We start from the raw sequence: 24,375 nt of genomic DNA, 5'->3' as shown, positions 1-24,375 counted from the left end.
TACTGCTGTTCTTCTCCCCTGATCCAGTTCTGGAGTCTAATGTTGCTCATGCACCATCAGCTCCTGTGCATGTGAATTCAACTAACAGAGGACACTGCAAATGGCTTTTGTTGTTTTCAGTGCAATTTTTTTCTTCCTGATTCAAAAGTACAAATGAATCCTCTTCAACACCACCATGGGAGAAAATTCTCTCCTATACAGTAATTGAGCTTTCTCCTAAAGGTGCCGGGTTTGCTGCCATGGGGTTTACAAGTGTTTCAGCCGCCTTGTTCATAGAAATCTTTCATTTCTTTCCTGTAGCAAGCTTCTCTTACCTGTTCTTTTTTCTCTTTTTGTCTTTCAGTGTGACAGCGACAGTGATCAAGAAGAAAAGGTAAGAAAGGAAATCAGTATGGGAGCAAAAATAATTTGTTGGCTATTTTTGATTCACTTGTTCCTTTTCTTCTGTTATTTATTCAAAGCTTCTTTTGGGGTTGGTCTAAAGTTTCTCTATACAAAGCAAAGATTTTGCTGCCTTTAATTGAATTTTGGAGTAGACCTCCAAGGAAAGAGAATTCTAATGAATATTATGGAAGCTATGCAATTCGTCTACAAGCATGTAGATGCCAAGGTTTGTGTGGGTTGTTTATGCACACTAGTCTCACTACCAACCCCTCCTGTGGCTAGGTTTCTGCTTGTGAAATTTTAACAGCAACTGAATGTGTTTAACCCTCACATTTGCACTTTTAAACAGTTATTTAACCACTGTGATCACCTGTTTTGCTTCTCTGCAGGCAAGGGTCTTCAGACTCAAATTGAAGTGTTATGGTTGATACATGTGGGGTTTCTTGAAACAACACTTGGAAAGTGTACATTCAGTGAAGTGACACAACTTGGTGGTAATGATCTCAATAAATTGGAGTTTCTAAGTGTAAAAAGGGAAGGATGTCAGGCTGAAAAAGTCAGGCACTGATCTCCAGTGCTGTTTCCTGCTTAGAGGACTAATAGCAATTAAAACCTAATACACTGATGCATATTTTGATGTCATATGTTGTGGACAGACTAAAATCCACCTTCCTTCCTTGGCTAATGAAATAGCCATTGCAGAAAAAGTGGTCTCATTTCTTCTTGTTCTTTTCCCCAGGTTGGATTTTGTGATTTTCATTTGTACTTTGAGCCTTAAGGGACGTTTTGATAACATAATCACCTGTCTCCTCTTTCACCAGATAAATTAAGGGATGGGAGCTGGGAGAGGGCAATGTAATGTCAGCAAATACCATTCATATAATATCAGTGGAAAGTTTTGTGGGAGGTTGTGTTGACTAGCTCCAGGTCAAAGCATGAAAAAGAGAGATGACCACGCTAGTGTGTAGGGTATACTACAGCAAAAACCGAACGGGTTGTAAAGTCTACAAGGAAACAACGAAGACAGAAATCACCTTTCCCAAATTTGATCGCTTCTCTGCAGGATTTGTGTAGCAGGAGCAGGGGACATTTTCAAACCATTCTGTCTTTAACCACCAAAGCTTTGCCCTTCAGCTCTTTCAGTAATTTCCCAAGTAGTGATTTGGGTTTTTTTTTTGCCTCGTGTTTCTTAATAATTTACTAACTATGTTAAAGAACCACTGTTTACTTTGAACTGCAGTGATTTCCCTTTCATAAGGGAACTAATCACTGGAGTTAATCAGTGTGACAACAGAAAGAGGAGGTTTTGTTGGGTTTTGCACAGAATATTAACCTGCACTTTTAGATATGAATTTTTAATGCATTGCCATTACATTCCATCCTGCGAAGTGATTATTCATTTTCAGGATGTTCCTTATGCAGTGGTAGATGATAAACTGAATTTCAGCTCCTATGTTTATGGCACCCAGAACTAGAAGTGTAATTTCCTGCCACTGATGCATTTATGGATCTAACCCTCTGCGGGGTCCACAGTATTTTTCTCTTACAGCACTCCTGTGTAAAAAGGCAGAGAGGCAGCTTTTGGGTATGGTGGTGGTGTGCTGGGTCAGGGTAATTTCCACCAAGAATGCAAGAGGGACTGAAGATTGTACCTCGCTCAGAATATCCCAGCACTTGTGTGGGAAGGGTTTAAACTTCAGATGTGTATTTCACCACTGTGATCTATATTTTTGTCGTGCCCCTTAATGAAATGAGATTCAGTGCAGATCCAAATATCCCTAATAATTTAGTGCTTTCCAAATCCCAGTACCAGACCCAGCTTTGAGTTTTAAAGCTCAGGCCCAATTCTAGAAGACGACAGCTAACTCTGGCATATTTATTCAGCCTGTGCTGGCAGGCTAGGCAAAGATCTAAAGGCCTTGTTCTGCTGTTAATTTGAATTCAGCATATGTAGCCTGTTATAAAATGCGAGACATCATCATTTGAGCAGGTCAAGCATATTCAGATGAAGACAAATGGTGCTTATTTGATTTTCTTAAAATCAGGAAATGAAAAAAGTGCTCTCTGGAGAAATCATGTTCTGCCTGACTTAGATGATAGACCAAGGCATGTACCCCAGATAAGAACAGGCGCTCGTCTTGCGGTTTTTATCTCTGAAGGACGGTCGGGACTGTCAGCTCGCTGACATGTGCATTATCCATGTCATTTTAAACAAAGTGACCTGTAGAAAAGTGCACTCTGCCGTGACATGATAATGGGCTGTTGGATGACAGGTAAAGTACACACTATAAAGGAGGCTGTGCGTTATTCCTTTGTTTAACTGACAAGTAGAAACTTCTTTTCTTCAGACAGGCAGGATCTTTTAGATCGCTTTCAATAGGGAACCCGGAAGATTTTTGAATTCCTGCTTTAAAGAAAAGAACATTTTTAGGACCAAAAATTCCTGTGAGCACAAGGCGCTGGAAGAAGTGATGGTGCCAAACATCCGTGCAAGAAGAAGGTTGATTTGTTTCCTAAATGGTGCTGAGCGTCCTCAGGTTTCATTCGTAACCATAGGAGCTGAGGGTATTTGGATGGATTAGAAGTTTTAAGATCCTTGACCCAAAAGACTTACTTCATGATGAGGGTATTAGCCTCCAGCTGAGGAGCTGTTGTAGTAGTGGTTGTCAAATTGCTCTTGGTTGGTCCTAGGTCAATGTACTCTGAGGATTGTGGAGTTATTCTCCTCCCAGTAGAAACATTTTCATCTGAAATGGTTCTGTAGAGGAGAGATCTACTTTTCTTTAGGACTATCTTTGGCAGATTTTGATATCCTGAAGTATACAGAACGTGGTGTGTTGCTGCAGATGAATTCTGTACTTGCTTTTCAGGAAATGGGAAGGAAACAATTCTGCTTCATTCAGGATTTTTGAGGGCCAGCCCACACAGATCCTTTGTTGTGCCTGAAAGCTCCACAAGAGTAGTGCGAGCCAGGTGCATATTTCTACTAGAATGAATAAGACCTGAAATGCAGACAGATGGACCAGTGCCTTTGAATAAAAAATGGCAGATCAGGGTGATGAAAGGTGAGTGACAGATTGAGGTGGCTTAAAGATGAGTCAGTTCAAGCATGACTAGATGGGCCACAGGGAAGCAGGAGAATGCAGGAAGGAGCGGGACCTGAGAAGCTGAGGAGCAGATAAATAGGGAGTGGTGGCAGAGTAGGAAAAGTAATGTCTCCTAGGCTGTTAGCATTACTTTTTCCCCCACTTGAATATGTATCTATCTGGCTGTGTAATCACTGTTGATATCTGATGTCTGCTAGGTGATGGCTGTGCCTCCAATCCATCTTCCCTAGCCTTTAATTGGGAGCCGACAGACAGAGTCACTTTCTGTCTATGTCTGCCCTCAAATGAGACATTTCTCCAGAGGTTTCTCTGGAAGAAGAAACAAGGATATTTAATTGAAAAATGATGCAGCCCCTGCTTAGCAGTACTGTAGCTGAGGCTGTGTCAGCATCTCAATTTTAAATAACATGATTTGGGTGGATAATTTGTCAATTTATATAGATTCATGCTCCTTCATTCCACTTTGACACACAGTATTGGGCTGGAGCACTCAGAAGTAGGCATTTCACTCTCCTGTTGCTGAAAAACCAGAAGAGGTAGCAGGTATGTCTGTGGAAGGGAGCGTGCATTTGAAGGACTTGCATCAGAGTGTCAAGCAGTAATTCTTAGAGAGATGTCATTTTCTATCCTGGGATCCTTTCTGCAAATGCCACTGGGATTTCTCACTGAATCAGAAAAAAAAGTATGGATCCCAGGGGAACTCTTGATTTTCTCCATTAAAAAGTCTGTCAGTCTAACTCTTTGAGCAAGTCTCTAGAGCTGGTAATCTAAAATTAGGGCAAGCTAGTGAACAACTGACAAATTCAAGTGCAGCTTTATTATCTTCTGTTATCTACATACAACCTTTAAAATGACACCCATGGTAATTAATACAATATTAAAAGCCTCAGTGCAAGCACATAGTTTGTCTTCTGGAAATAAGAGGAAGTTCTGTTTAAAACAAATGTACAAAATGCTTTGCTAAAGAAGTGCTGAAGATGAGGCAATGAGGGAGGTCCTTTGTTTGTTTGCCATCTCTGCCATTTCATTTCACCACTCTTTAATTAGACTGGTTTTAAAATTAAGGCTCAGTCTGAGGCGCTGCAGTGATTTTTCACTTCTCAGTAAAGTATTTCATTGGTCAGGGGAAACTGCTTTGCACTGTACCCATCCTGGGATTCAAGACAAGAGGCTTGCTTCTTTTGCAGAGGGACCTCGACAGGCTGGACAGATGGGCAGAATCCAATGGCATGAGATTTAACACATCCAAGTGCTGGGTTTTACACATTGACCACAACAACCCCATGCAGTGCTACAGGCTGGGGTCAGAGTGGCTGGAGAGCAGCCAGGCAGAAAGGGACCTAGGGGTGCTGGTTGATGGTAGGCTGAATATAAGCCTGCAGCGTGCCCAGGCAGCCAGGAGGGCCAATGGCATCCTGGCCTGTATCAGGAACAGTATGGCCAGCAGGAACAGGGAGGTCATTCTGCCCCTGTACACTGCACTGGTTAGGCCACACCTCGAGTACTGTGTTCAGTTCCGGGCTCCTCAGTTTAGGAAGGAGGTTGACTTGCTGGAGCGTGTCGGAGAAGGGTAAAAAAGTTGGTGAGGGGCTTGGAACACAAGCCCTATGAGGAGAGGCTGAGGGAGCTGGGGTTGCTTAGCCTGGAGAAGAGGAGACTCAAGAGTGACCTTATTGCTCTCTACAACTACCTGAAGGGAGGTTGTAGACAGGCAGAGGTTGGTCTCTTCTCCCAGGCAACCAGTACCAGAACAAGAGGACACAGTCTCAGAATGCACCAGGGGAGGTTTAGGCTGGAGGTCAGGAGGAAGTTTTACACAGAGAGAGTGATTGCCCATTGGAATGGGCTGCCCGAGGAGGTGGTGGAGTCACCATCACTGGAGGTGTTCAGGAGGAGACTTGATAGGGTGCTTAGTTGCATGGTTTAGTTGGTTGGGTGGTGTTGGATGATAGGTTGGACATGATCTTGAAGATCTCTTCCAACCTGGTCTGGCCTGGCCTATTCTATTCTATTCTATTCTATTCTATTCTATTCTATTCTATTCTATTCTATTCTATTCTATTCTATTCTATTCTATTCTATTCTACCCAGCTTTGATAGGATGTGCAAGTGAGAAAAAAAAAAAGACTGCAGCTGATGACTTAGTTCTGGGGATATCTTAGTAGTACCCAAGCAGATCTCTCTTCAGTTTCATTAGGACATGTTCTACCAGGGCCCAGCATCATCTGCCTGGTTAAAGGGGCAGCTCAGGCACTGTGGGGTGCCCTGCTTTGCTTTGGGTGGACTTTGTGTATTAAGCTAATGGAGGAAGGAGATCAGTCAACATTGAGGCTAAATTTGCAAAATGTTATCTTACTGTCAGAGGGGAAGAAAACAAAGCTTACCCCAGCTTGAGGAGGGGATTAAGGCAGGTGGGTGGGGATTAGTGCAGGTGGGTGTTGTTTGTAGGCCAACAGCCTGTGTTGGTGGGAGCATGTTGCTTGTTATCTCTTTAAATAAAAAAAAAATACTGTGTCATAGAAAGCATCACAATAGCTGAAGAATGATTACATTTTTTGTATCAGAATGTTTTTAATGCTAATACATTTGATTGCCTGTATGCCAGCTACAAACCAAATATTATGGCATGGAAAATACCATGTATTGCTCTGGGGTGCTTGGATAAAAGGCGTGGTTAGTTGTGTCTGTCTGTACTCAGGCAAAACATTCACACCTGCACCCTGTGTATGTTTCTGGAGTGCTTTTGGACAATTGTTTTGTGTATGGCCTTTGGAGAGGGAGTTTGGAGCTGTGTTTTGGCAGATGTGTGGCAGCCAGTTTAGTATACAGAGCCTGTTTGGGTGTTTGGTAGTTAAATATCCCCACCCAGAAGTGTTTATGTATTTGTGTATAGCTTACTTTTGAGTGTGCTTCTGGCTAATTTAAAAACCCCACACTTGTTAGCCCAGCTTTATAAACTCAGCTGCTTTAGGTAATTATAAATGTTCTGATATATTTATTGGATGGGCCTACCTAAACCATACCTTCCAGTACCACTGAATTGTTGGTCATGAATTTCAGAAGCATTTCCTTCCTGCACTCCAGATCCAAAGCATCCTGCTTAGTTGTGTCTCTGCCAGATAAACAGAAATTGCATTGTGCCAGCTTATATGTTAGAGAGGGCTACATTTGCAGACAGGTGCAGCTCACTCTAAAGTGGGCAGATGCATCTGTCTGGGATTTTTTAGCAGGAAACAAAACTGCTGGCTTGTTGGGTTGGGTTTTTTTTCCCCCCTCACTCTTGGGAGGCATGAAGGAAAGAAGAGTTTGGGAAGCACTTGAAATAAAGATGTCCACCTGGATGGTGCCTGGGCTTTAGTAGATAGCTAGTTGGAAGCTGGCTAAAGTTTTGTACCACCACGGCCATACAGTAATATCTGTATTCTTACTGTCTAAAAACTCAACTGAGGTTTCAATTGGATGTTTATGTGCTGCTGGAGTATAAATAATAAATTAGAATTTTCCTACTCTGAAAAATTTTGGTCGTAGAGGGAACCCTCAGCATTTATTGAGCTATTGAAAGAAGGACGTATCATCAGAGCTCATTTTCTCATCCTGTTCTCAACACTTATCTCCTGGAAAGGTGAAAGGACTGTTTATGAGAATAAGAGGGAGCTGAACTCTTGCAAAATCTCCTTGGATGGTGGGTACCAATGCCATTAGCAAACAAGACTCTGTGGGGAAAACAGTGGCTGAGAACCCAATTTTAAGCAACCGCTTCAGGTCAGGGGATGCTGATGTCTTCTCGTTTGGCATATGCTATTTTTTGGGCTACAGATAGGATTAGAGAAATAGTTTCTCAGTGTAATTCCTAAAACTGTTTCTGCTAAGCCAGGATATTTCCCATCAGTGCGATTTACACTGCATATTTGTACAGGTGTTGTTGTTTTTTTAACTCTGGAAAATTCAGCACCTTAAACTCGCCCTGCGGGTGAAAGATCACCCAGACTTTATATGCTAGCAGCGCTCAGGCAATCATGAAGTATTTCTTACTGTTTAAGGCCCATTAGGAGGAGAGATAAGGATTCTTTTTATTCATTTGATGTGCCACATAGAGGGTCCCTACAGCTAGAGTGGTAATAAAATCAGAGCCAAGCACGTTCGTTGTAAAAGATGATGCGTTTGCCACCGAGGGGAGCGAGCACGTTGTTTACAGGCATGGGTACGGCTCTCCGGGCTGTGCCCCGGCGCTTTCAGCCCCTGTTTGTGCTGTCCTTTATCATCTTTGTCACTCGGCAGCACGCTGTCATAGGTAACGTATCACTCCTCTCTCCCCCTACCCTCTCCCCCTTCCCCCCACCCAGCTCCCCTTCCATTTTTTTTTAATTTTTCCTTTTTTTTTTTTCTTTTTTATTTCTTTGTACCCATTTCGTGTAGAAAATTTGTATTTACTTTGGGAGTGTAATTTGTTCCTCATGGATAATGTGACCCTTAGCGGAGCTGGATCATGGGTTAGTTGAAGTGATATTTTCCGCTAATGGTAGTCGTACATCATTGCTGTCAGCTCGGGTTAGGAGGCAAGCACATTACAGCTCCATTTTACCTCTGCAGGCATCTGGGATTATTTGCCATAACTGAGTATGACATGACCACACTACAGAGTGCATTAAAATTTTACTAGCTTCTCAGGCAAGTTCCTTGGCTCCAGCCTGCCTTCAGGCGGGCGTAATGATGGATACCTCTAAGGTCCTGACTTCCTGCACCAAGGATACTCAATGTCAATGGCCCAAACAGGTTTTGCTCTCCCTGGGGCTTTAGACCATCTTCTGGCAGTCGAGTAAACAATCAAGAACTGAAACAGAGGGAGGTTGGCAGAGATGCCCCTGCACACTCCTCCCAGGGTGCACAGTGCTTTGAAAGTTCAGGCACCGTCGCATCGCCATTGCAACATACCATTCAGCCACCAGGTTTTGGAAAGTATCATCTGCAAGCTGTCTTCTGTGGATAAAAATGAAATAATTGCATGAAAATGAAACTAAACAGCAAAAACATCCAGGAGTGTGGTGTGATACATGGATATTGAATGTGCGTGAGTGAAGCAGGCAGGTACCATGATGCATTAGCACTTTGCAGTAGACAAATACACCAAATATCGGTGCTGCATTTGAATGTTCACATTGTAGTCTATCCTGGTGCACATATGTGGTGTGAGATTCATATATGCAACTGTAGCAGTACATATTCATGGTGTGTATTCATGGTTTATTGCTTTTCTATAAGCAATTACTGTTCTCTCTAGGTCAGCTGTGGCATATATACACGTATATTATTTTGCAGCATGTGTTTTTATGCATACACATGTATACTGTAAAATAATATCTGTTCTTTTCATTGCATTACATTGAATATATCTGCTATGGGGGGGCAGCAAGGAGGAATAGGGTTTGTGACTGTACCTCTCAGTACATCACATGTCTGCAGTTTTAAGAAAGAGATGGGTACCTTGCTGGATGATCCCTTAGGTGTAGCTGAGAGACTGGACCAATTTTTGGGTCCCAATGCATATACTTGGAAAGAGATGCAGTCTATTTTGAGTATTCTATTCACTGCAGAGGAAAGAAACAGGATTAGACAGGCTGGTATGAGAATATGGGAAAGGCAGAACCAGGGGGGACCACCAGGAGATCAAAAGTGGCCTAATCAAGACCCTGGGTGGGACCATCAGCAGCCCCAAGGGAGACAGAATATGAGTGACCTGAGAACTATAATAATACAAGGAATTAGGGAAGCTGTTCCTAGAGGACAGAATTTTGATAAAGCTTTTAGAGAGCAACAGAGGCAGGATGAATCTCCCACGGAGTGGATGGGAAAATTAAAGAAAGATTTGCACATGTACTCTGGAATAGACCCCAATCCTGCAGTTGGAGTGATACTTCTCAGGACACAGTTTGTGGTGAAATCATGGGGAGATATTAGAAAGAAACTGGGAAAGATCGAGGATTGGCAAGACAGGGGATTAGAGGAGTTACTATGGGAAGCTCAGAAAGTATATGTAAGGAGGGATGAAGAGAAACAAAAAGCAGAGGCTAAACTGTAACTGCTGTAAGGGAAAGTCAGAAATCAGGTAGCTGCATTATTTGCAGTGTGGCTTTTGGTGTACATTTGGTATTCAAAATTAGAGGTATAGCTGTACAGAGAAACATATTAAGGAAACTTGGGGGAGAGATTAAGTTGAACATTGTAGTAATTTGAAATGCTTGTTGGAAGAGCGTAATATATACTCCAAGATAATTTTGTTCCAGCCTCCTAGTGGGTTTATAAATACAGGTGTACGTTGCCCACCAGCTCTCATGCTCACAGCAGCACTAATACCTGGAATACTTACAGGTAACAGGCACATAATTCTGTATTTCTGTAAGGTAAGTGGATGCTGTGTGTCTGGAATCCTAGAAGTTGCCCTCTTCTGTCCACATGCTTATTTTGGGTCAATTAGCAAATGGAGGAAGAATGAAACAACCAACTTCATTTTGTTTGTATGTTTGTCTTTCAAAGTGTTTAACTGCATCTGCGTTTGCAATGAGGGGAGAAAAGTGATAGGGCTTACCATCTCCTGTGCTTCTCAGTAGGAAATTGTCTTGGTTCAAAGTACCTCTGAATGCCCCTGTTTTGTGGGAAACCATGCACTCTGCTTTTTCTGTTGTTTCATCAAGGGCAGAGTTCTGGGATGTAATACTGGTTTAGACAACTTGGTATTTTGTTTTGCTATAATACGTTCCTGGCAATAAATCTTCCTATCTTTATTGCAAAACTTAGAGCCAAACTTTCCTAGGCCCGAGAGTTTTATCTGTGTATAGATTGTAGGATTTGATTCTCTGTAGGGGAGAAGAGAGGAGGAAGAGATTAAAGATTAAAGCTGATGATGTGCTCAGTGCTATACAAGAAACAGAAGAGACAGTTTCAGACATCTCTAAGGATAGCATGCAAATTCCTAAAGCCTTCCCAGCAGCTTAGATCACAATAAAAAGACATTCCAAATGATAGATAGTTTTGCTTGTTCGCATTTTAGTGCTACATCTGGGTTTTTTTATACCTAGCAGAACTTTTATCAAAGTAGTTCTGTGAGGGTTGTTAGAGTATGAGGCAATGCCAGGCAGATTTTCATTTTCAGATGCCACTGATGCAGAAGTGAGTAAAAGCGCAGTGTGGTTTTCTGATTGTCATGTAATGAGAGCTGTAGTTTCAAGGCAGTCAAGGAATAAGAGTGTGTCTGTGTGTGCACACGTGTGCTCTCTCTCTGTCTCTGAAACCCAGCCTGTGGAAAAAGGTTATCCTGGCCAATGTGGATTTCAGACTTCACTGAGGGTGTTTCAGCTGGGATGATTTTGTAAGAAATTGATGAGGTTTGTATTTTATTTAGCACAACTGTCTGTAAACCTTCCCCATAAAACCAATATCAGATATCCTGAAAGGAAGTCTATGTACTGAAACACGCTGGCACATCAAACACCTATATATAACTACTTGTTGATCAGCTGTATGTCCTTTCTATGCATATTTGGGGGTAGGCATTAGTGAGCATGCACGTATGGGTGTGTGTGGAGGCACAGAAATTCAATCTGTGGGGCTTGGAGTTTGGCCATATCCAAACATATCTAGGTTATAATAAGGGCCTCGTTAACGACTGTATGTTACTCTATGTTATTCAAGTATCATATTCATATATGCTTTAGACTGTTGAATAACATCTGTTTTTCATAACAAATCAGATTTTATAATCATGTATGAGGCATGCTCCTCATTCCTGAAGGGCTGTTCTCACATTTCCTTGAAAAGAAGAAAAAAAAGTCTCAGACTTGAGAACTGAGAAGGTGAGACATTTCTTTGGAGGTTTCTTCAGAAAGAGAAGAAAACAATGTATGTATCAAAGTTATGGTAATTATTTCATGTTTTTAAGAGTCTTGGAGGCCACAACACATGTACCCATCTCAGGTTTCTCACAAATATATCCAAGGACAGGCTGAAAACAAGGAGACAGGAAATTAAATGCATGCACCGATGAATTGAGAAGGATTCCAGCAAGTACCGCTTTGGGTTTTGGCATATTTCTCTCCATCTGGCTCAGGGCTAATAAGAGTATTGTGGACTTGGAAGTGGTAAAATACAGCTACTGTGTATCTTGGATTCCAGAAATTCCCCAAGCAGGCTAAAAGCAAAGAGAGAGAGTAATACATGGTTTGAATTAGGGTTGGGCCTACAGGTGCCAGCAGAGAAAGGATCTTTCTGGACTTTCATCTTTCTGATAATCCAGTGCAGGTTTTGCATAAACCCTTCCTCCACCTTCCTTTACAGTACCTACAGAGCAGATAACACCTTCTCTGAAAGTCTTTTTGCCTGTGCCTTGCTATGTCACCAACAAATGCTCCCCCTGTTTCATTTGTTGGAAGGATAGGCACCAGGCAGTAGTGCAAGACCTCAAGTATGTTATAAATGCTTGACAGTAACAGAGGACCTGACCTTAGCTGGTGTGTTGGTATGTGTTGTAAGCACCTCTGAATGACACTGCAAATAGAAGGTCAAAAACATGTTTAACTTTTAACTGACCAGACTCTCCCAGGCTCTCCATGTGTGCATACCGTGAGCTAGGTACTGGTCTTCACACTTAGAGCTACTGGTGGAAGCTGAGAAATGTGAAACAAATGGCTTGAGGTCAACCCAATATGCTCTGTGTTGAAAAAGAGAGTCCAACTGTGTGTACTGCCTCTTGGAAGCCTTTCTCTGAACTCTGCTGAAAGAGTGGATTCACTTCCAGGCATTATGAAGATGCCTGCTTTGTTATTTTCATCCAGTAGGAAGCACCAAGATGACCTTTTATGTCTTTATAAATTGCCTGGGCTTCCTAATTTGTGCTGGTATCTCTTCTTAAAATGCACCACTGAATTTCTGGGCTTCACAGGCCATCTGCACATCACATTTAAGTTGACTCTGGACAGTCAGACAATATTAAACAAGGTTGTTCATTCATAACAAAAGCATCCTAATTGAGTTACATTATTACATTAACTGTAGCAATCAGATTGAAGCAAATCACTGAGCGATAATGGCATTTTCCAGGGTATCATTTGTAGAAACCAGTTGTGCTCTAAGATACAATAACTTACTTAATCCTGTAGAGTTTATGGTGACTTATCTGTCATATTCAGTTCCTTACTTTGAGAAAACCAAGCAGTTAAGGCTGTGGATGGACACTGAGTGATGAATTTATAGAGAAACATTAAGCAGATCCTAGACAGAGTGAAGAGTTGAGTGATAGTCTTGAATCATCTCAGACAAAGGGGCCGTTGTGGGAACAAGACAGACATGCAACATTTTCAAGTTGTTAACTTCTGGCAAGGCATTGGTTGTACTGCTTGGTTTAGAGGGTTTACAGGCAGCTGCTTTATTGGCTCAGTTGCCCACTGAGTACAAATTCTCAGCCATACTCTGGGAAGGAGGATGGTGAACTTAGTTTTGGACTGTATGTGCCAGATGTTTACAGGTAACCTCATTTGGAAACCTTAGTTTCTATCAGCATTTTTATGTGCCACCAGGACTGGGAGGGAAGGATTCTCACTGATAATGCACTTAGAGCTTTTTGTCATGCTTTGTTTTGCAGAATCTTGACTACTATGGAGAGGAAAGGAGAGGAGAGTGAGAGAGGAGAGACATCTGCTAGTTTAGAGCAGGCATTTGGGACAGGACAGAGTTAGCCCCAGTAGACTATGACTGGGGACACACCATTCCCTTCGATGAGTGCAGTGGGGAGAGTAGTGCTGAAAACCTTTCAACCTCCCCGGTTAATGCATCTCTGTCTTCTATCCTGTGCCCTGCTGTGTTGCTGGCATGCACAAATCATTCAAACTCTCAATAACTGGGATTGTCTCTCTTAGATGTTTCTGTGACCTCAGTACAGCAGCCTGTGAGCGTGAGGCCCTGCTTGGCTTTATAATGATCTCTGGTACAGAATACCTTGTGGCTGCAGTCACCAGGGACGTCCGTCACGGAGCCAGGGGTGTTATATTATCTCAGCCAGTCAAGGCCATCCAGCTTCTGAATTCACCTTTTCACAGGAACTAAGAGGCCTGGCTAATTTTCTGTAAAACACTTACAGTTCCTCCACTTCAAGGAGCTGAAGAGCTAGGAAGTATTACCATCACTGCCTGAATGGAGCCACTTCTCTTTGTTATGTTTCCAGGGTCACTTTGATTGATGGTGTCAGTGCACCATGATAAAGCAGATGGGCTGCAGGCTGAATAAGATCAGTTTTAGAGGGCATCACAAGGATGTTAAGTCAAAGCTGTTGTTTTCTATGTGGGAGAAATCCATAGTATCTTGTACTCCCAGGAAAATACTAACATGCTGAAGATCGATGTTCGTGCTTGTCATATGTCATCAAAAACGCAATGAAAGAGGTGCTCCATCATGGCTTCTGTGCAATCACCACACACTTTTGTTTCTCTTTCTGGTCCAAGAATAACAGCAGCTGTGAACTTCTTCCTTATGTGGCCATTGTTTGAGGCTCCATTTCATTATAAGCATAAGGTTCAAGAGGGAAGAGTTTCTGCAACTGAAGCCTGAAATTCAAATGATGTTTTATTAATTTTGTACTGTTTTTTCTGTACATCAGCCCTCAGCAACCCCTTCCACATGGGATTCTTATTGACCTATGCACAGCACAGACAGAGAGAGAAACCTTCCTTGTCTCCCAAATCTTTTGATATAAATAAATGAGTTGGTGTGGATCGGAGGGGAAATTAAATACCAAAAATGAAATAAATCATTCCTGTCAGTAGCAGATGTAGCAAACACAGATATCCCAGATCTTATGCCTCTCACTCAAGATTGTGTTTTGGTTTTTCTTAGTTAATGGTGATCTGTGCATTGCTTATGAACCAGGGTGCCTTGATCAGCCTCTGGATGATTGGTGGAGCATCGCTGCCCTTGAGTGTCAGTGGGACAGATAGTGTAAGGGACATGGTATTCCCCAGGACGTTTTGAAGACCGGTAGTTATCCATTGTTCCAGAGATGTTAGGACCCTCTGATGCCACTTGCTGTTATTCCCAGCCAGTATTCTCTCAAGTTGAAGTTGAGGAATGCAGTGTGGGAACTGCCAGATCTCCTGCTTGAAGTATCCCTCAGGACTGCTCAGATTGCAGTATTCTGTTCCTTGTCCGGCGTGTGAATTGGACAGATCTCAGCCAGATTAGCGCCATGTAGGATTTACTCCTTAAAATCTATCCATAGTGTTGCTGCATGTTTTGCCTGCTGTGAAGGATGTTTGAATCTGCAATTCTCAGTCACATCCTGGTTTGACATTTCTGGGGGTCCTGGGGCATGAAAATAAGAGGTGACCACTTTCACCCTCTGTGCCTCTGGATTTTTAGATGGCATGGCATCTGTGATGATAAAGCTCTTTTCTGTGCATGATTTACATGTACAATAACAAAATACTTACTTACAGCAGTGATTGTCTTTAAGTAATTTCATGCTTGTTTTTCTTAATGGGAAACCTGACTGAAGAGCTTTCAGTTAGCTGCTTTAGCAAATCATTACAAACTCCCTGCTACTTCCTGTGATAATGTTAATCAGAATGAACTCATTGGCTACTAATGCAGATGCTGTATGCAATTCAGTGTGAATTTTATTCTAATTTCCCATTAATGAGTGTCCACTTACTCTGAAGTGCTAAATGACACCAAGCACCCTGATTTAAAAAAAAAAATATCATTTGGAAATAGGAATGATTCTACCTACAGGCAGAAGGAAGAATGTTTAAGGCTGGCAACAAAAAAAGCTTGAATCTCTCTCTGAGATGGGAACAGAAGCTTAGGAAAAGAATTGGACAAGAAGGATTGCTCAGTCGGTGTAAGATCTGGGAGCTCCATCCTTTTCTAGAGGGCCTTGAGCTGCATAGTAGCTCAGAATGGATCATAGTGCTTTAGGGGCCACATTTCCAGCAGTATTTCTTTACTTAGAGGTGTTACATGGCCCGGTTTCCTTTCTAGATTTAGGATTGATGATTGTGTGTCATTCGAGCTGTGCTTTGGGGGGCATTGTGCTTTGGGCTTCTGGGACACGTAGAAGAGGCAGAATGTGTTCTTTGACTCCATGGAAAGCAGGCTACAGTGGCTTAACTGAGCAATTTGTATGTTTTTGTTTTGCAGTAGGAATGAAGGTCTGAAGCTGCAAATGCTCTTTATTCTGCTCTTTTTCACAGGGAAGTGCCATGTATTTTTTTTTCCTGGGAGTTCATTGTTATTCATAAGAATATTTTCTGTGGATAAATTCCCTAAGATTTAGTCAAAATTTGCCATAACCACATTGCTCAATATCTAATCTGTTTACCACAGTGTTTGCCATAGCAGACAAATATATTAAAGAAAACTCCATGGAACACATAGGAACATACATACAAAATACACAGAAAATTCAGTAGGTATGCAAGACCAAGTCGCACTTTAGCAGTGCATTAGGGATGTTTTCTGAGTAAACACCAAATCCTAGAACCAAAGCAGCCCCTATGTAACATCTGTTTTAAAATGAAGCTTTTCTGTTAAAACCATGAAGCTCTGGGAAGCAGAGAGAATAACAAGCTAGAGCTGGAAGCGGACAAGAGTAAACGCTTCAATTCACATGGAAATGATTTCTCCTGCCTAGTATAATTTAACCTGCCCACACTGCTAAACTTCTATATTACACATTTCTGTCAGAATGTCAGGAGAAATGATAAGCCTTCTCGAAGCTGCAACCTCTATTACCTACCGAGAGCATTCCAGCCAGGGTTTTCTTGTACGTTTTTAAGACTTTTAGCTTGGTCTCTCAAGTATAAAGAATACCCTACTTTATGACCCCAGCCTCTTGTTAGTTGATAGATGAAATCTTTTCTTAAGCTGAGTCCCTTGTCTATTATGTTTTCAGCATTCAAGGTTTCTCTTTAAGCTTCCTGGCTTACTGCCAAAAGTACAAGGCTTTGTTACTCGAAGAAATTGCCTTTTTATTAACAGGAAGTGGTTCTCTGAAATGGCAAAGGTACTGATCTGCTTCCAGGTGAGGGAAAGAAGTTTTAAAGGTGTGATCTTTTCCTTTTGCCATTGCCAATAACTGCACACCAAAAATAACAAGAAGAGAAAACCCCTTGTGGTCATTGGGGGTTCTAGTTTGTCTGGTTTTTAATTCAGAAAGCTAGAATATAGCATAAAACCAAAATGCAAGCTCTAGTCGTGTCTATGCTTTAAATGCTCTTCTAATCTCAAATGTCTGTTATTATCTATAAACTGTAGTTACATACTCAGGAAAAAAAACAGTGGAGGGATTTGCTTCAATGTCATCTGAAGAATTGTGTAATGTGAAACCAAAGACAACTCATTTCACAAGCACATCTCTCTTAAATTGTGTTCAGCAAGACATAAACAGAGATTGTTCTATCAAATGGATGGAGTAAAAGGAATATTGTTTGTACCACCTAGGTTGGAATATGGCCAGTGTAATTGCATAGGTGGTCAGGTAAGTTTTGGATGACCACTAATTTCTTTGTATCACACCAGATTCTGGCATCTATGGGAAGTAAATCAATGAAATGAGGCTTCCTAGAGATTCTCATTTAAGAACGTCAATGCTTTTTCCTGTGACTGCTTACTCAGGACTTACCAGCAGAAAGAGATTCCAAGACAAAGCTAATCAGACAAGTGATTTCATTTAATTGAAATATCAAGAACTAGTTAGGAAAAGATTGGTTTAGTAGGAGGCATTCATGCTTATCTGTAGATACTGTTCAAGCCATTTTTCTCTTTTAGATGATGACCAACTATTGCACTTTTCTGGCTTTCTGTAGATGTGGTGAATATCTGAGGTGGAGGGGGGGATAATTTACTTCAGAACCAGTTGTAGTGACAGATACCTCATTTCACCTTCATGCAGAAGCATCTGTGTAGTAAAACTACTAAACACATCTTCACAAGCACAGAAATACTAATTCGTGTTTGTAAGAGATGTGAAAGGAAAAAGGCCCTAATAATATGCTAAACTCTAAGCCATCAGAAGTTAATTTAACTGATTGCTGCCTACAGGACTTGGATTAATTTCTAAGGACATGAAGAACAATGAAACAGTGAAGCAGAAAGAACAGAATTTAAGAGAAAGCACATTTTGAAGAGCTCTTTAATTAGTTGCAAAGATTCATATTCTAGTGTGTGCGTTTTCCCCCCACCCCTTCCTTGGCACAACAGAAAGAGTCACAAAAGCCTAATGAAAGAATCTCATGTAAGGTGCTCCTTCCCTCACTGTGGAGTGCCTTTTCTTATCAAACCCACAGTAAGTGCCATCACATTCCCTCCTTACTTTTGCTAATATTGACCTTGTAAGGGGCTGTATTTTCAGGTTTTGTGGATCAGTCTAACACTGATTACTACTCAGCTTTCTTGATTTGCATCAGCTAAGGCTCTAGCCCAAGTGCTATCCTCTGAGCTTGAAATGAAGACAGAAGTGAGTGCTAAAGGAAGCTGACCCTTTCCTTTAATTTGCAGTTGGTGGAGAGGCTCCTGAAACATGAATTGCCAGGGCTGTATCATTTGTGTTCCCTCATACAGTCATAGTTCAGTGCTGGACTTTGTGGGTAAAACCCAGCTGAAACCTGGGCATGTTTGTTCTCTCCCCATTTTTATTTCTGGGATAAAAAATTACCTCCTTGCCCTTGCTCAGGTGTCATGACAGTTAACAGGGGAGAGTGTGAGATGGGCAGGAGGAGTAAAACCCTGCAATCCATCTCGTGAATTGCACTTCTCCATGGCAGTCTGAATCTCTCCTGATCTTGTTCCTAACAAATCCAGTATGTTAAGTTGTCTTGCAGATGTTAAAGTGAATCACTTGCAGTGTAAAAGTCAGGGAAAGAGAGTGATTGGAGTGTAACCACTGTGGTCTGTCACGGGAAGGGCTCTGCTGTGTCCAATCCATTTGCAGGTGGTTTTCTGTGTGCCTTCTAACATTCAGTAGCTAGTCAAGTCTCATCTGATGCCCTCTGAGACACATAGGGATCTTTTGTTAGTTTGCTACTTTAGTCTGTTTTTTTCTTTTCTTTTCTTGGGAGTTCTGAAATGTTCAATGCTGAGACTTCTGTGTGGCTTTTCAGATCAGTGCTCTGAGTGTGAAGACATGAAGGGAGAAGTGACTGGGAGGATTTGTCACCTGGTTTCATTTGAACAATTGCTTTTCCTCCTTGGTCAGATATAGGACATAACAGGAATCACCTAAATGTAGACAGATTGCAGTAATACACATGACAGTTCTTTACTGGTTTGCATTACCTATGCTGCTCATTTCCCAAGAGGAAAGGACAGCTCATACTCTGTGGTTTTGAACACAAACCAAAGAGAAGGATAAGCCAGTGCATATGAAACGATGTCTCTTTATTCTCCATATGCACTGAGTTGAATTGCAATTTCCTCCTTTCATTTTCTCTTGGTTCTCTGTATGTCAGAGACAGACAGGTATGTTTGTAGTCCTTCACCAGCATATGATCACTGGAAGCCTACAGGTAATGAGTGGACACATGTTGTGCAGTGAGGGGGTTTTCAGACACAGCTCTGCTAATGAATTGATGGTTCTGCATAAAGGCTGGGGACAGCCAGCCCTCCTCTGGGGAGAGGAACCATTGAACACTCCCATTTTAGCTTATTTGCAACCCCTGTCTGTCTCTGCTTTAAGTATTTCTCACCTTTGTTGAGACGTTTTATTAGCTCTTGTTGTATTCATGTAGATATTCTACATCTGCGCATCTTGAGTGCCCCACAGGCAGTAATGGGGGGATTCCCCTGCAATGGGTGGCCCTGTCCTTTCTCTGCGTGGAGACTGAGTATGATGCTCTTCTCCATTCTGCAGTAGTACACATCCTTATCAGGTGGGGAGAATTCTGGAAAGAGTTTTAGATGTGCAAGAAAGTAGACAAGGTCCTAGTGAAGAAGCAGGCTGACTGTCTTCTGTTATCTGGGGAAAATCTTTCTTCCCTTTCCTTTCTCTCCTTTTTTCCCCCCTCTCTCCTTTTTCCCCCCTCTCTCCTTCCCCCCCCTCCTTTTTCCCCCCTTCTCTCCTTTTTTCCCCCTCTCTCCTTTTTCCCCCCCTCTCCTTTTATCCCCCCTCTCTCCTTTTATCCCCCCCCTCTCCTTTTTTTCCCCCTCTCTCCTTTTTCTCCCCCTCTCTCCTTTTTCTCCCCCTCTCTCCTTTTTCTCCCCCTCTCTCCTTTTTCTCCCCCTCTCTCCTTTTTCTCCCCCTCTCTCCTTTTTTCCCCCCTCTCATTTTTTCCCCCCTCTCTCCTTTTTCTCCCCCTCTCTCCTTTTTTCCCCCCTCTCTCCTTTTTTCCCTCCTCTCTCCTTTTTTCCCCCTTCTCTCCTTTTTTCCCCCTTCTCTCCTTTTTTCCCCCTTCTCTCCTTTTTTTTTCCTTCTCCTCTCTCCCCCTTAATGGATTTTCTAGCAGTTTCTTTGAATAAAAAATTAATAATGGGGAAAGCTTGTAGCTAGTCCCTGGGGTAAAATAGTGGCAAAGGATGAAAAAGAATGATTTGAACAAACAGTCTCAGGAGGATAAATGAAGTGCTATAAGTATGACTTCTGTAAGTAAAGGAAAAATATATATAACTGAAAAATATTTGCCTAGTTAAGCAACTTCTATAATAAAACTTAAGCCACAGTGTTAGCAGCTTGGAATAGATTCTCAAAGCCAGCCAGACAAGCTAGGAGACAATATTTAATTTTCTCAATAGACATAGGATGTGTAGATGTCCAAATCACGTGATGTCCTAAGGACAGAATCTGTAGATGACATCTGGATGCCTGGAGATGTATGCAGGCTTCTCAGGGGACTGTCAGAAGGACATAAGCAAATCAGGCAGCCAACTTTTTTTGATGTTAGTAAGAGTTGCCTACCTAACTTGCTTTTTTATACCTCCTTCTTTCTGCATGGATTTACCTTCTCTAACGCATGACAGTTTGAAAATGCTACTTGGAAACATAATTCACTTTGCTTATAGAAAATGTACCCCTGGGTTCCTGATAGGCGTGCTGACAAAATGTGAACTGGAAAACATGCTTCCATTTGTCTGCTATGGGTCATGTGTAGCTGCTGGAAATGCTGGCCAAACACTAGCCCTTTCTGCCAGCCTGCTCCTGGCTGTTCCAGGCTCTGAAAAGCAACCCATAAAGCTCAACCAGTGAAGGCTGTGCTGGCTTGCATTTAACAAGTTTTAAATATGGAACTACCTTGATTTTCCTAGGCTGACACATGCTCCTATTCTTAATACATTGCTATAGAAAATTTCTCATTTAAATATATATATGTGTGTGTGTGTGTATATATAGATGAGAGATTTGGTGGCTCTTGCTGCTGTGTTGTATGCTGCATTGTTAGGCACTCTGGGTAGATTCTGCTGATTCAAATCACCTTGCTGTTGTGTTCTGGAGACCTTAACAAAGACCTTTGCCAAATTGCAATAAACCACAATCATGCTCCAAAGCCTGATGAGAGATAATCTTGGAAGTGGCAGTTCATTGGTGAGAAGAACCCTGCTCAAGCCTGGAGCTAGAAGGAGGGTTTCTTCCCCAGCCCTCCTCTGCAGCATCTGGCCAGCCAACACTGGGCACACAGTGAGTGAGCTCCTCTCCTCTCCACTGCCACCACCCTCTGCTTCCTTTTGTTCTTCTGTTTGTTAAGTAATTAATCTCATTCTGCTGAGATGAAATTTTTCTATTAAAAGAGAAGGGAAAAAAAAAGAACTTCAGTCAAAACAACATGTGGAGGAGAGGAGTCCTCCTCACAGTTTGTTAATTGGTTCTTTCACCTGACAGTAGTTTGTGTCAATTAACTTGATACTCGGTGAAAGTGAAATTAATCCACCTGGGTCAAAAGCAGCTATTAATTTTTAATCAAAACAAAATGCTCACTCGACAGATTTGTAGCTCCACTTAGAATAAACAAGATACGCATGAGGTGGAATGTGCCACCCGGCTCCACTCCACGGAGATGCTCCTGGAGATGATGTTTCTTTTCCTCCTGTAAAGGGTAGAGGTGAGGCAAGTCACCTATTAATGACATTCTTCTTCTAAAGAAGCTCTTTCCCTGGTGAACGTCACCCTTGGAAATCCAAGCCTCTCCCACAGCAGATCTGGGTGCCCTCGGTGCAGCAGGGCTGTCACAGCAACACCTGTGAGGGGCTCAGATACAGCAGCTGCCCCACAGCTGTACTCTGGGACACAGCCAGAGGTGGCCATCCCCTGCCCCAGCAGGTGCAGTCCATGAATCCCTTCTGGGTACTCCCAGATACAGTCAGTCCCTCACTTCTCCCTGTGACACACCATGGTACACCTGGGCACGGGTGTGCTGAGCTTCATAGTGCATTCTCCTGAAAGCTTCTGCTCTGTGGTCTCTGTTTGACCTGGAGAAGGTGACTCTCTTGCTAACAGATGATTAACCCTTTTTCTGCATCTTTCATGAATGGGGATAGGGAGCAGAAAGCTGCCCCAGGATTTCTTCTATCCCATGCACTGGGAGAATAAGGGCAAACATCTTGTGGAAATTATTTATGTTTCAGAAAGCCACAATGCTCCAGTTAGATTAATCTTAGGAGTAGTCAGAAGCACAATATTTTGAATTTAAGATCCCTGTTGGTATGAAATGCATCAGGTTTAGATGCTGTTAATAGTAAACTATGTCAGACCTAACACAAGTTCTGCTTTTATGCTGATAAGCTGAAGGAGGTCTAGGTGAAATAAGCTTGAGATATGTACAGAAAAGCCTACTTTGGAATCACTGAAAGTGGTGCAGAATTCCTTTTTACTCTCCTCCTTTCTGTCTCTGTTTCAGTCTCTCCCTCCTGAATGCTTCTTTCTCTGTCAGACTCTAAGGGGATGAAACAGCAAACCCCCACTTGGCTACCTACTGAGCATGTAACAGCAGCTCTTAGGCTATTGCCCCAGGAGCTCCTGTAGTAATGAAGAACAAATTGAGTCAGGCAAAAGACAATGGAGAAAGTTCAGCCTGGGGAGCAGAGATCCAAGGAGGGCTGTGGAGGTCCAAGGAGGATCTGGGATCCCACTGACACCCCTGTTTCCTGTGGGTTACAGATACCAGCAGACAAGTGCTTTATACCTGAGATGCCAACATCCACTTGCTAAGGGTGAGGGCTTTTGAAAACAAAACCCCCTGCATTTTGCAGAAGCAATGCTTTGTTACGAGCAATGTGGGGCCTGACTCTTGAGAGTGCTAGAAATGTCCATATCCACCAAATCACTTGCAAGAGGAATTAAACTGGGAATAGTGGGACAGCTAATTCACCTGCCAGGGGCATTTGGAGAAGCTGGTTGTTCTCTAGCCAGCACAGCACATGCCATCTCTTCTGGAGATGATGGATGGGAGATTAATAATTAACAGGGAATAAACTGTTCCTCAGAGGGTCCAGGAGAGTATTCCTGTAAGAACTCTGCAGCTGGCACACTATGGCAGGAGGTGTGTGTGATGTTTCTCTCCTCTGAAGCACTGGATTTCATTGGCATGGTATGCGCTGTGTAGTGTAACCAGCTCACTGTGTGACTTGACCTTGTCCGGTGGCGGAGCTGGCAGTGGCGGGCACGTGTGCTGCCATTGCAATTAGCAAGTGCTGGGAGAGATTAAATGAGGAGATGTAAGTCACACTGCACTCTGCCATGTCTTACTCCTATTGCAAAGCTGCTCACTGAGACACCCACTCTCACAGCTCTTCTCTTTCTCATTACTTTGTAGACAATAAAAGCAAAATATTACCTGTTGGTTGTCAAGGTATCAAGCCTTAGTGGGGATTTTTTTTTCCCCTTCTTCTTTTTTCTCCTCCCCAAGTACAATCATGTCTTGGGATTTTTAGACACTAATTGGATTTTCTTTTTTTTTAAACTATTGTGAATATTATTTTGTGAGGTGACTATGTCTGCATACCAGAGTGCTGAGGGCAATTTACACCTGCACAGCTTAGTACCTGCTCTTGCAGTGATTTGGCCAAACGGATCAGAACAGCACATCTACCTGAAGCAGTGTGTTAATCAATAGTGTATATAGCACTCCTTGGTGCAGTGGGAGCCTGAGCTAATATGTGACACTGCTCTTTCATGTGTTTCTCTTTCCAATATTGTAATTAAAGTGAATCATAACCTATGTGCTGGAGTTAATAGATATTTTTTTATTACACAATCTCGAAGATATAAAATGGTTGCTGGTTCTTTCTTCTCATCCACCTATGTCAGGGTTGCCTAGAGAATGTATAACCTGGGTTCTTGTTAGGATTTGAACAGGGAAGAATATATTCTTCAGTGTCAGGGAAAGACCCCACCTGGAGTACTGTGTCCAGTTCTGGAGCCCCTATTACAAGAGGGGTGTGGAGGTGCTGGAACGTGTCCAGAGAAGGGCCACAAGGATGAGCAGAGGACTGGAGCACCTCTCCTATGAGGACAGACTGAAGGAGTTGGGGCTGTTCAGTCTGGAGAAGAGAAGGCTCCGAGGTGACCTAATTGTGGCCTTCCAGTATCTGAAGGGGGCCTACAGGAAGGCTGGGGAAGGACTTCTCAGGATCTCAGGTAGTGATAGGACTAGGAGGAATGGAATGAAGCTGGAGGTGGGGAGATTCAGGCTAGATGTGAGGAGGAGGTTCTTCACCATGAGAGTGGTGAAACTCTGGAATGGGTTGTCCAGGGAGGTGGTCGAGGCCCCGTCCCTGGAGGTGTTTAAGAGAAGGCTGGATGAGGGTCTGTCCAGCCTGATCTAATGTGGGGTGTCCCTGCCCATGGCAGGGGGGTTGGAACTAGATGATCCTTGTGGTCCCTTCCAACCCTGAATGAAACTATGAAACTAAGTGAGTG

The 24,375-nt window shown here is 42.6% G+C and overlaps 1 protein-coding gene across 6 annotated transcripts in view; it reads left to right on the top strand.

The window, feature by feature from the left end:
- Window positions 1-24,375, top strand: part of AUTS2 (activator of transcription and developmental regulator AUTS2) — an 829,433-nt gene that overhangs the window by 572,704 nt on the left and 232,354 nt on the right. For all 6 annotated transcript variants that reach the window (XM_068154432.1, XM_068154435.1, XM_068154433.1 and 3 more), the window contains one exon: window positions 344-373. In XM_068154432.1, the coding sequence (XP_068010533.1) occupies window positions 344-373 (30 nt within the window). The remainder of the gene's footprint in view (window positions 1-343; window positions 374-24,375) is intronic.

Source organism: Melanerpes formicivorus, unplaced genomic scaffold (genome assembly GCF_026170545.1).
Source record: "Melanerpes formicivorus ecotype bairdi unplaced genomic scaffold, bMelFor1.0.p_v2 SCAF_29, whole genome shotgun sequence".
Taxonomy (NCBI): Eukaryota; Metazoa; Chordata; class Aves; order Piciformes; family Picidae; genus Melanerpes; species Melanerpes formicivorus.
This window is presented reverse-complemented; position numbering and strand designations above follow the sequence as displayed.